Consider the following 12,571-nt stretch of genomic DNA (forward strand, 5'->3'; position numbering starts at 1 on the left):
ACAAATTAATTTTGTGGAGTGAATGGGACAAGATTGGAATACCACTCTAAACAGTGTGAACGAGACGCCTGCGCCAGTCTCCCCTGTCAATACTGTTTGGGGGATGCCTCCATTTCGCTGTTGGATTGATACGAGTCAATGCACGCCAGTAACAAACCGGGTATGAGAAACATTTTGTTTCCTACGACCCAGTATCACCTACTCCTCTGACATTGATTTCTGGAAACCCTTATGTGCTCAAAAAATAAGCCAATCCCGAAATCTATCGATCAGACGACTTGTTCCTTTATCTTCCGAATCTTATACTTTTGACTTCTCAGAGAAACTTTTCTCACCAAATTGACTTCAAGTATGGATAAATCGTTAATTTGTAATTCCCTGGAAAATAATATTTAGAAGCGAAGACGCACTGAAAATGCGTGGAAACAAATTAATGGATTTTTAATGTTCTGTTACAAGATATGTATATATGCATAGAGGGAGATAATTCAGTAGTAGGAAAACAAAATTACGATAAAAGTGTAAAAGGGGAACTTATTCGGATATTTCGTTCTTTTTAATGGAAAAATTGTTAATACGATATCAAACGTTGCGTATGTGAGATTTGATAGCGTTCAATTAATTGAGGAAATGTCAACAATTGAAGAAAATTATTTTTTATCCGTAACGAAATTTCAAAAATTTTGCAATACGAATAATTTGTACAACGTAAAATAGAGAGACGTGTTCAGGATAATCTTATTAAATATCCGTCTGAGTCCCAGGAGTCGTTGTAAAAACAGGGTCGGAAAATCCCAAATAACACGATAGCGCTTGTCTCGATCGATTACGAAGAGAACCAAGCAGCGCAATAGAGCTCGTCATATTTGTTACTTATTTACCGAATGTTCAGCTGGACGAATTGTAAAGTACAAATTAAATAATAAAAAAAAATATATTTGTTACTTTATGAAATACATCTATATTATTAAATATTTCAAGTTTTGTTCAATAAAAGTTATTGAGAAAATAACAATGAAATACAAAATACCGTCAGTCGTCCGTAGTGTTCAAATGTACTTGGACTTTTCGACACAAAATGTACACAACGCGATCGCGCTACTTGGCTCTCAAACTGATATAGAGGTTTATTATTATGATTTCGATTTATGATCTCTGTGAAATATATATTTGCGCTAAATATCTTGTAATTTCTATATATATATATATAGTTTCAGATTTGTTTCAAATATTACTAATATAATCATAATAATTAAGTCTCATAAGAGTGGTAGTAAAATTTTAAAATATTTTATGTAACACATTTACGTGTAACACAGTACGTATTTGTAAAAGATTACTATACGTTCAAATTGATGAACTACTACAAGCGTACATATGTTTGAGACAGTTTTCTACGAGCTAAATTATTTTATAAATGATGCGTATATATGTATATATGTTTGTGTATACACAGAATATTTATCAACAGTAGATGTGAACACGAGAACTGAATTTTCTTTGGCATGTTCTTTGTATCACGAGTACTGATTTCCACACTTTGGCACCTACTTACGTATATAAATTACGGTTTAATATTTGCCACGAGTTTATATCATACTAAAATAATTCTACTATTTCGAGAGCAGAAATAAAAATATCAACGAAATCACAGAACCAGAACAAGTTTATCTATGTCCATAAAATAGCCATTTAAAAACTTGAGTTTTAATGAACTCGTAAAATTTCTTACAAAATAAGAAGAGTCCTGATGTCACGTCAACCTTGTATCAATAATGGGCTTTTTTTGCTTCCGTTTTAGGAAATTTATAGTGTTTCTCATTTTCTTTTTTCGTTTTGGATAAATGTGTCTTGGGAATGACAATAATCACGGATAAGTAAATGTATTTAGCTTATTGTAACAGCGTCTAAACACGTTGAATTCAAATAAGGATGTAAATAAATTCAATTTTTGTGCAAGTTTCATAGCGGACGAAATTAATTTTTTATACATTATTTTTGAAATTATTTAGCATTTGTCTTTGATTCTGTATTATTTTGAGAAATTTATCAACTTTGCATGAAACAACATAATTTATAGCTGTATCATAATAAATTTGATTCCAGATCTCAGTTTGTACCCTTCCATCAAGTATCTATTCATGCAATGTGTAGGACAGGTTTCATAAAACCGGTTACGAGTGTTTCCGTTTTATTCCGCTCATAATTAATTTTTTCAATCATTTCTCTCAAATTTCCGATTATACAGCATTCATTTATTAATAATAAGGAACGTAGAAAATTAACTTGTAGATATGTACACAGTATATGTTTAATTAGAATTACAAATGGGTATAAAAATAATATTTAAAAAACATGATTTTTTAAATATACATTTTTAGTGTAATCATTATTGTAAGTTTTGCAAGACTTTTATTTTTTCCATAAAGTTGCTCACTTTTTTTTTATCAATTCTATTTTCCCAAGTTTCACTGATTTTAAAATGCGATCCAACAATTACGGCGTCAGAGGATAAATAATCTTTTATATTGTTTTTTGTAATGCCAGAACCAATAAGAACTGGTATTTCACTATTCTGTTTAATCTCTGTATATAGTGTGATCTTTCATTATTAAAATTTTCATATAAATGTTACAATTTGACAAAGTAAGGAAATACCTGTAAATGCTGATACATTAACTGGGTCACCGGTGGTAATCCCTGTCAGTATTATTCCATCAGCTAAGAAAAATTTTGCTGCTTTTACTGTCTCTGATAAACTTACATCAGAAGTGATTGCATGTGAACTATAGGAAAAAAACGACACGATTTTTACATTAGACTAAGAACAAATCAAGCAAAAAAATGAGTTTCCCTTTTCAAGTATATTAATAAATTACCTATGCTTCTTTTTAATGTCAGCAAGAATAAGAATATCATCTGCATCAATTTGTTTTCTATATCTTAATAAAGAGCCAGCACATGCATCTGTAAAGCCCTCATCTGCAATATGAGAAAAGACAAACCCTTCTGCTCTGATAAATTGAAGATTTGCTGCCTTTGCTACAGCTATGGCTTCCTTGTTACATCCTGCCAAAATCTATTTCAGTTATTGTCTCTTCTTTAATAAGTTATAGATTTTTCTGATATTTTATGTGATAAATTCTTTGATTCGTACCTGTATACCACAGGGTATATTTTCAGGTAATACTTTTCTTACTTCTGTGCAAATTCTGGTCATTATTGCTGTAGTTTCAGGAGTTAAATCTATGGGCTTTACATATGGAATGTCATGCATATTTTCTACTAATATACCATCCTTAAAAGTAAATATGCTATATTAATAAACCACGAAACTAATGGCAGATGAATTATGTAATTAAACTTACAATATTATATTCACTATAAGTTATCGCTTCTTTTATTGCATTACTTATAATTTCTTTGGTATTACCACTATACAAAGGTGTTCCTGAAAAGTATCACTTTTCAATATCATGAGCCAATAATGTGCAAATATAAATAACAAATGAACCAAGTCATTCATTTTTCAAAAAATATTTTTCAACAAAATATTTTTGCTGTTACAAAACTGCTGATACTGTTCTGACGAATCCTTAAGTTTTACGTATTTTTAAATCTAACGGAAATGTTATACCAGGTAATGCACCAACGTGTATCATCCCAATCACAGAACATTTCCCCTTTTTAAAAAAGTTATAGAATCGTGACATATTCCTAGAAAAGTTTTAGTTTAAAGTTACTTTTGTTAACCTTAACTTTAATCACAAATATATAATAGAACTATATATTGTACGCTAAAATAATTGTATTCCGTACTTTAACTACGAAGTTTTGATTGAATAATCAGCTGTTTCGTATCGAGAGCACTGTTGCATCTTTGTTAGATATTTGAGTTTAAAAAGAGACGCAAGGAGGACTTGTAACAGTTAATTTCTATTGATTTGATGTTCCATACTTTTCAAACTTACAGTATATATATATTTTTAAACGAATGCTGCAATTATTTGAAGCCATTTGTAAATAAATATTTATAAATTTCAGGAAAACATAGTGTAGTTAGGTTAATTTTGAATAATCTTAACCTTGGTCAGTTCTCATAATTGACGTTTCATTTCTACGTGAATCAAATCAACTTTTAAGGATTTGGTTTCAGAGTAATTTATTTTTAACATTAAAAGCATTTTTGCAATGAAATAATTTTGACAGAATTTACTTTATTGTATCCGGTGTATACAAAATATATTTAATTGAAGAAACATTATTTAAATTGTTGCAATAGAAATCTAGGGAACTACAGTACGGAACGTGCAAAGAATTAGTTATTTTTTACGCCATCTACAATTTTGGGCATAGATATTAAAGATTATGTGTCGTTCATGTCGATAAAGTAAAATTTGTGATATTGGGCATTTGAATTCTATGAGAGATCAAATGGCACTTTGTGTCTTAGGTTCTGAAACACTTGGAAAAAGATCTGAGCGCTTCTTATATGTTCTGGAATTTTACTATGATGAGCATAGAAAACTTCATGTAAGAAACGTATTTTGCTAGTGACTTTATTCTGTGCTCAGTTGGTATACTCAATACAAAATATAATTCAAAAATCTGTGCACTTACAAAGATGTGCACATAATATGAAAAATGGATTGCATGTTAAATTTATGTATTAGTTTGTGTATAACAATGAAAAGTGGCAAAGTTATCATGCAAAATACTTTCATGTGAAATACTTTTTAAGCAATAATTTTGGATTAAAGTGCTAATGTTAGTTTGTAATAATTATGATAACTATAATGCTATTTTAGTAACTGTTATATCCTGAAATAATTTCTCATAATTAGTATGATATGAAATTTTACAGCTTTAAACTTCTCGTTTTAATAGCGGTAGATAATAGGTAGTTTACTTTCTAACCTAACCTAATGAAACTTCAAATCGTTCGAAGGATGTCATTTAGTGCGTAAAGTTTGATGCTTGAGCGTTCATGATAAAATGCTTAATCGAAGATTAATTTTATCATTTTTATTCTTACGCTTATTCTCCCTGTGAATATTGGAATTTTAAATTAAATAGGTCGGAAGTAATATGCTATATAACCTCTGATATAAAACTTCTTGGTCCTTCAAGCGCTATCAGTATAGAGCTTTCAAATTACTATCTTAGCCCTTTGCGGACTACCGCCGCATATATGCGTTCCGTGTAAGCCATCAATTTGGTCGAGGAACTCATATATGCGTTTGGCGAAAACAATTGATAGAGTCGAACGATTCATGTATGTGTGCCACGTGAACGCATCGCTATGAGCGAGAAATTCATACACATGTTCGGCGAAAACAAATGATAGAACCAAAAGACACATATGTGTGTAATTTTTTTTATCCTGTGGAGAATCACGTCTAAGCAGAAATGTGCGCTAGCAATTTGAAATCTACCACGGTATGACTATCGCGACAGCAGCTCGGCGTCACGGTACGATTCACTTCGAACCGTCCCGTCCGCAAAGGGCTAATGAATAATCACAGAATTTTGAAGTTTATATGAATTTTCCTACCTAAATACTCGTCTTTCTATCTACACAGGAGAGATGAAATACAATAAGTTATTCTTTCAATATACTCCATTATTTTCGAAATTAGCTCGATCCCTCTTCTTTCCTTTTGCTAGATCGATCATTGATTTTAATATTCCTATCTGTTTTATTATATGTTACCGTATCATGTATATGAAGGTAATGTATATCTGTAACATCGAGATCTGTTTTACCCTTATTTGAAAAAAACAGTCTATAATATTTAGAAATCGATGATAGGTTACCAACAGATACGAATTATCAATCTTATCGTTACATGACTTGTAACAAAGTAAACTGAATATTTCACAGTCGGTTATGTCAAAAATTATACTAACTAGATAACAAAACTTATCAAGCTCTATATAACGTAAACACTTATCTCTCGAACATCCGATATGAATCTTAATAAGGCCTTTTTCTATCTTAAATGTTTTTAACATCGTTTACACCCCGACCAAGAAGTTTCTTCGTGCGGCAGTATGAGGTCGTGGCGACGCGTGGTAGCGCGACGCCGCCACCTCTCGTGGTTCCCCCGTTTCGCAGGTTTTGTTGTGACCGCGGTGGCTTTGACGACAGTTGCGCGTGATTGCAGTCAAGCAGTGCGGTCTTACGGTTCGCTTCCATCGCGAACAATCGCGTGTGCCGGCCCTTCGATTGTTCTTTTGTCTCAACACCCTCGTAACGATTATTTCCAATCCCTTTGCAACTATTTCCACTCAAATTATTTCCATCTTGCTGCCCATAGTTTTTCATAGTTCGCCAGAAATTTTCTCCAAACCTTTTCAAACATCCTCAAGCTCAAGAAAACACATTCATCCGCATAATGGCCTAGAATCTTTTAATCTCTTTGAGCTTTCCGCTCAGACACGTGTTCGTGAAAACGGGGTTATGCGAGTTTTCTGGACTTGCTGAAGCTAACTTATCACGATGACACTTCGGTATAAAGTAACGCTAGATTTCCGAGTGGTTCTGCCGGAGAATTTGATGATGTTCAGACTTGGACAATGCTGGTGATGTGTCCGTGCTGAAGCCTTAGGTGACAGGGGTCTTTGCGAACATTTTTACTCTCAATAGACAGATTTTCACGTGGCTATACAACGATTCTCAGCAGCAGATTTACCTGATTGCTATGGACAGAGCTCTTTTGCCGATTTAATAAGTGGACAGAATTCTTTTACATACACAATCGGTCACTGTTTGATGACCTCAATTCTGATTAGTGTTTACAGTGAGGTTCTTCGAAGTGACAAATCTTTTTTAAAAATAAACGACAGATGTAACTCGGGCCTACCCTTATGAATTATTTCAGATCCTCCTAATGACCTGTTGTACACAGCGAGGTTTTTCAAATTGAGCAACTAGTTTTACAACAAAATACATCGAATGTAATTTGGTTAGGATCGATTGATTAAGACTTTTAACGGTCCTAATGGAGATTTAATCAAATCTTTTAAAGCAGGAGAACCTACGATGATCCTGATAATGATTTAACGGATAGTTAATGGATAGCGAAGTTTTTGAGGTTAGTTTGTTCAAGAACGAAAGACACTGAACTGAAATTGTTCAGACATAGTTAAAGTTCTAGAGGAGCGGTTCTGATTATAGTCTGCAATCGAACAAAAGATAACTTGACTTCTCTATCCGAGTAATCTTTGACCACAGTTATTCTATTAAGTGTATAAGTATGTGAAGAGGAAACTGTGCGTTGAATAGAGGAACCAGTGCTGCTCTTAATTAAAGCAATCGATCAAGAAACATTGAGCAACCGAGAAGAGGATATAGGTAAATGATTCCCTCGTACAACTAAAGATATATCGGTGTCTTCGTTGCAATGCGTTTCAAACATCAGCTCCTTTATAGATTTTACGATTCACTATGCTGCTTTTGTTTCCGTTTATCGATTCTTAATCCTCTTCGAGGCAATCTGTTCCACGGTCAGAATTAATCGGTGCAATTAACATTCCAGACGATTCTAAACGTAGCATCTGATCAAGAAATTTATTCTCTGACTTTACAAACGAATTTTATTTTCATCTTTAGAAAATCGAAATTATTCCAATCGTCGAGCTACTCTTTATTGATTCTGTGATTCTATAAACGACACCTATTTTTCAATATTATAGTACGTAAATATTAACGGATCACTGTACATCCGATCAATTCGAGATATTATTAAGTTTAACTTGTTGCCACGAGGACACCGGAATTTCAACTTGCCTGAATTTATTGGTTCTTGCACGCTTTTCGCCGATTTGTCGATACCTCGAAGACCTGCAATAGTCACGAAGGAACATAGTCGCGCGTTCGCCAGGCACGTCACGTTGCGAAATCTGCATTTGTCGGGCTTTCGCTGGGCCAAGTAGTTGGCCGCGGCCATCAAGCCCACGGTAAAATACCATCGTCCCATCACGTTTAAATGCTGTCCCATTCTCACCACCCTTCTGTCCACTACTTTTCTTTCGCTATATGTTGGAAATCGCCTGGATGTTACTGTACAACTTACGTTCAATTAATAACAACTTGCTATGTTCCGCGTGTTAATTAATTAATCTTTTACCTTTATGAATCAAATTGTAATTTCAACATTTTTCTTATAAGGATTAAGACACGTCTGCTAACTTTTCTCAACAATTGTAGAAATTGCAAGGTTCAGGAATATTTCCCCAATTTTCTTTGTCGTCTGTCACATCCCTTTGTGCATGTATTAAAAATATCAGATATAATCTTCCTCGTACAGATAGTCGTTCACGTGGCATTTATTTTGTCAAATATTTCACCACTTCGACTCGACGAAATTCGTAGAATCGATTAGTTCCTGCACCTTGGAATTTCCACTGACTTTTGCGTCACGTTCGTTATACCAAATTCGTCTTGTTGTCTTTATTTCACTCGTCATTCAGCGTTATATTACGTAGCCAAGTTCTTCATCCGTGGGTTTTACTAGACTACGGTAGGTTAACTAGAAGCACGTTCGCTGTCGTACATTCACCTCCTGCCTCTTATTTATTACCTTTAATATGGCAAAAGTGGTTCCTTGGTTAACGTTGATTGAAGGCGGAGGCTACTTGAACACGCTCTTGCGTTTAGTTGAAAAGTAATAGAATTTCTTCAATATTGAACAACTTGAAAATCACTAAATTATACATTTTCAAATACTCTTGTTTCATTTGGACATTTATTAAAATTACAACTTGTTACTTGCATCTTACAGTCTTCTGCCTACGGTCCCTGTAACTTTCATAAATAAAATTTATTAGAACCTCTAAAAATAACAGTGATGACAAAAAGAAAAAAAGGTAGAATGATCAAAGACACTCATTTAATTCAATCAAGTTACTATGAACTACATGACCTTCGAATCACCCTAAAAATACGTCGACATCTATCAAGCTTGCCACAACCAGAGTAAACCAACAGTTCCCTTTAAGCAACGAACGAGCACGTGAATCAGCCGATTGCCAGTCGACAAGCTGGCTATCGATCGTCCTTTCAATTCTTCCTCTTCTCTCTCTCTCTCTCTCTCCCTCTCTCACTCTCTCTCTCTTCCTAATCTAGGAGTATAAATGCAGAAATTTGATAGAGAAGGTTAAAAGCCATGCTACGACCTCTGCTGAATGTTTCAGAAACGCTGAAAAAAGATTTGTGTATAATGTACACACTGTAGGACAAAAGAAAGCTCTAGTGACATGGTAGTACAGAAAAAAAAGAAAAAGAAACGGCACAACTTTAGAGAAACACTTGTAATTAAGGAAAACGATGAAATTATTAATAGACACGATATACAACACAAGCATCGTTGACGTAGCGTAGTTATTACATGCAGCCATGAATTTTTTAGACTATCTCTCTCGTCAGCCATTCCATGCGAAACATCGTTAGTTTGTATCGTAATTTCGACAGATGATCTCGACGATGAATACCGACTTAAGGTAAAAGGCCGACACGCGATAACAACCGAAAGATAAGAAGTAACATTTTTAGAACAAAACGAGTAACCGTCGCGTGAACAAGAATCCAGCCAGCTATCTTTAGGCCAGATTTATGCCTGCGATTTGGTTTATGTCTTGCCCGCGGTTTAAATGCCGTTTGAACTCCCTGAAACCTGTCAGTCTTTTATTAGCCAATTTCGTTTCGCCGACACGTCAGTCTTGGAATAAATTCTTGCAAAACTTACCGATAAATCTCTCGAACGTAATTAGACCCGGAAGATCGGCAGCCTTTGCGTGGAATCTTCTGCAAAGCGAAACGAATGCAGCACGCGTAAGATCAGATATTTCTTCACGATCGATAGGTTTTGCTCACTTTGCTCAAAAATTGGAATCAATCAATTTGTAATTATCGTTAACACCGTTTCACGCTCGTTTCAAACGAAGTAATATCCCTATAGATTTTCATCAATTGTCATTCATATGTTGGATTATTTCATATTATTCATTTCATTGAATCTTCACCAATAGCAATATCAATACCCAAATACCATCCTTCCATCCTTAACCTTCCCTATATCCCCTGAAAATAGCCAATTCCCTACCAAGTATCCAATTCGCAACTTGAAAAAGACAGTTCTCCCCAATAGTCTTCATCCCTTATACTCTTCTGACGGCATTTTTCAAGTGACGAATTTCCACGAATTCACATAGATATTGTCCTTATGAAACTGACGGAACTCCAGTCAGAAACTGGAGTCCCATCTTTTTCACCCTTGTATATACATATATACAGGGTGGTTGGTAACTGGTGGTACAAGCGGAAAGGGGGTGATTCTACGCGAAAAAAGAAGTCGAAAATATAGAATAAAAAAAAAATTTTTTTTTTTAATTTTTCCATCGAGACAACGATCTACAGTGAGACGTATAACGTACCGCACGCGTACCGAGCGAAAATTCAAAGTCGATTTTCTCGAAAACAAAGCCTCGAACGAAAAATTTTTATTCTATATTTCCGACTTCTTTTTTCGCGTAGAATCACCCCCCTTCCGCTTGTACCACCAGTTACCAACCACCCTGTATATACATATACATATGTGTTCTGCCCTAGTATATATAAAACAGCACGTACTTTCCTGCAAACAATACGTGTGTACGCAGCTTAAAAGCTTCCCTCGTAACAAAGAGTGGTGCTTCTGGTGCGTAGATACAGGATGGCGAGTTCGCATGGACGTTGAAGGGCCTAGCCTGACCAACATAAGAGGGGTTGTCGAATGGACATCAATGTGATTGGGAGTTATAGCGGTATTATGCTATACTTAGGGTTATTCCAATTGACGAATTCTTCAGATGGGGTGAATACGACGGATCACACTGGGTTCTTTAAATTTGTATCCAAGGTCATCCGAGGTTATGATTCTTGCCGTGCACGTTCACGAGATATGAGTATTATGAGGCAATAGCATTATACAGGTTGTCCCTAACAATCATGGTACAATAGAAAGGGGGTTGATTCTAGTTGAAAAGACGGGTCGAGAATATAGAATTGAATTTTGTCCATATTACGCTTTCTTCGCGAGGAAATCCAGTTTGCAAATTTGTCAGATATACTTAAATTTGGATCGTTCGGGACTAAGTAAGGGTGAATAATTGACAGAAGGTTGTCGTGAGCGTGAAATTAAGTGGACTACGTGCAATAAAATCTTCTCGACCAATATGATAATTTGAACAATTTGTTCAAGAGGACAGAGGTCGTACCATTAATCGAAGAAACAAGAGTCATCGAATTCTTGAGTCGGCACAAATTTTGTTTTTCAACACGCGTAAATTTTATCTTTCCAAAATCACTTCAAATAATATGACTCCCTCTTAACCTATAGAATCCTCCTACAGTCGGAAAATTTCGAAGCACTTTCAACGATAGGATACTCTATACCCACTTCAACATTATCCTACACGTGCTCTGAACTTGAAAAATAGCGAAGAAACCACACCCAGCAGCTGGCCTAGAATACACATTATAAAGAGCATCATCCATTTTCCTTCTTTTCATATGTATACCCATATCTCATATCTCCAGTCAGCTACCAAGGTCTACATGTTTACACGTATCGAATTTTGTATATCTGACCCTCCAAGGAGATTAAAGGCGTAATCGCGTAATTGTGCCATTTCTTAGCTGTATGCGCGTCCAAGAAATTTCCTTTTTACTGTAATGTTTTATACTCAAAGGGTGTACGTACATCTTCACGATTGACTATATACGTAACATATTTTCTCGTTCCGGTTGGCATCACCAAAGTGATTATTGGTCCCAGCCAGTGGCGATCAGCGTGGAAAGCCGTTATCCGGTAAAATAATAAGGATCGCTGCGTCAGCCGCTATATTTCATATTTTCACGTCTCTCCTTCTCCTATCCTATGTCTCTGTTGATGACAATCTATTGGAAGGAAATGGCCTGCTGCGGGGCCGGCCTATTTCGCTAACTACGTTACACGATATTATATCGTTCGACCATCTGAAACATCCTGGCCCGTCCTATCACTGACTCCCGAGAGGTGTTACGAAATTAACGAGTCTCGATCATCCCTGGTTACGTTATTTTTGCCCCGAAGAAATGACGGGGTCGCTTCGTAAAACTATTTCCAGCTTTCGTCGCGTTCTTAATAGACGAGTTACTTGGCCTAAATGGCTAGAGATCAACGTATCGGGTTGGCCGAAAGATGGTTATTAAGGAAAATTTTTGAGACCATTGAATTGATCCATATCGAGAGCTTTCGTATTTTTCAACTGTCTATTTCAATTGTTCGTATGTCGAACGAGTTAAAACTTCGCGAAATAGGTTAGGTTAGGAAAGTCAACATTTCGATGACAATTTGGTGTTCGAAGTTTCGAGATTTTAGGATGAGTTTCAGTCTCGAATATACTAATGCGAGACTGTAGGTTCTTTATGGATCAGTGTGCATTTGCTTTTTTATGTTTTTTATACGGTTTTAATGTCCACTATACTTCTCTTCTTTGAAGCTTGTAGTCAGTACTGAAATGCTTGTTTACGAGAACTTGGTGACGA

General features: G+C 35.3%; 1 protein-coding gene across 2 annotated transcripts; it reads right to left on the bottom strand.

The window, feature by feature from the left end:
- Positions 1-2,293: 2,293 nt before the first annotated feature.
- On the bottom strand, positions 2,294-4,078 carry LOC138187900 (uncharacterized protein F13E9.13, mitochondrial). 2 transcript variants are annotated; one of them, XM_069129168.1, is made up of 6 exons: positions 3,654-4,078; positions 3,369-3,451; positions 3,158-3,298; positions 2,880-3,079; positions 2,659-2,786; positions 2,294-2,586 (listed from the first exon to the last, which is right to left on the bottom strand). In XM_069129168.1, the coding sequence occupies exons 1-6, from the start codon at positions 3,676-3,678 to the stop codon at positions 2,390-2,392; spliced, it is 774 nt and encodes a 257-aa protein (XP_068985269.1). In that variant the 5' UTR covers positions 3,679-4,078; the 3' UTR covers positions 2,294-2,389. The 2 variants fall into 2 exon arrangements, with proteins under 2 accessions (XP_068985269.1, XP_068985267.1); XM_069129166.1 differs by having other exon boundaries at positions 3,638-4,078.
- Between the last annotated feature and the right edge of the window lie 8,493 nt (positions 4,079-12,571).

This window comes from Bombus flavifrons, chromosome 16 (genome assembly GCF_040668555.2).
Source record: "Bombus flavifrons isolate JBK064 chromosome 16, iyBomFlav1_principal, whole genome shotgun sequence".
NCBI classification, from domain to species: Eukaryota; Metazoa; Arthropoda; class Insecta; order Hymenoptera; family Apidae; genus Bombus; species Bombus flavifrons.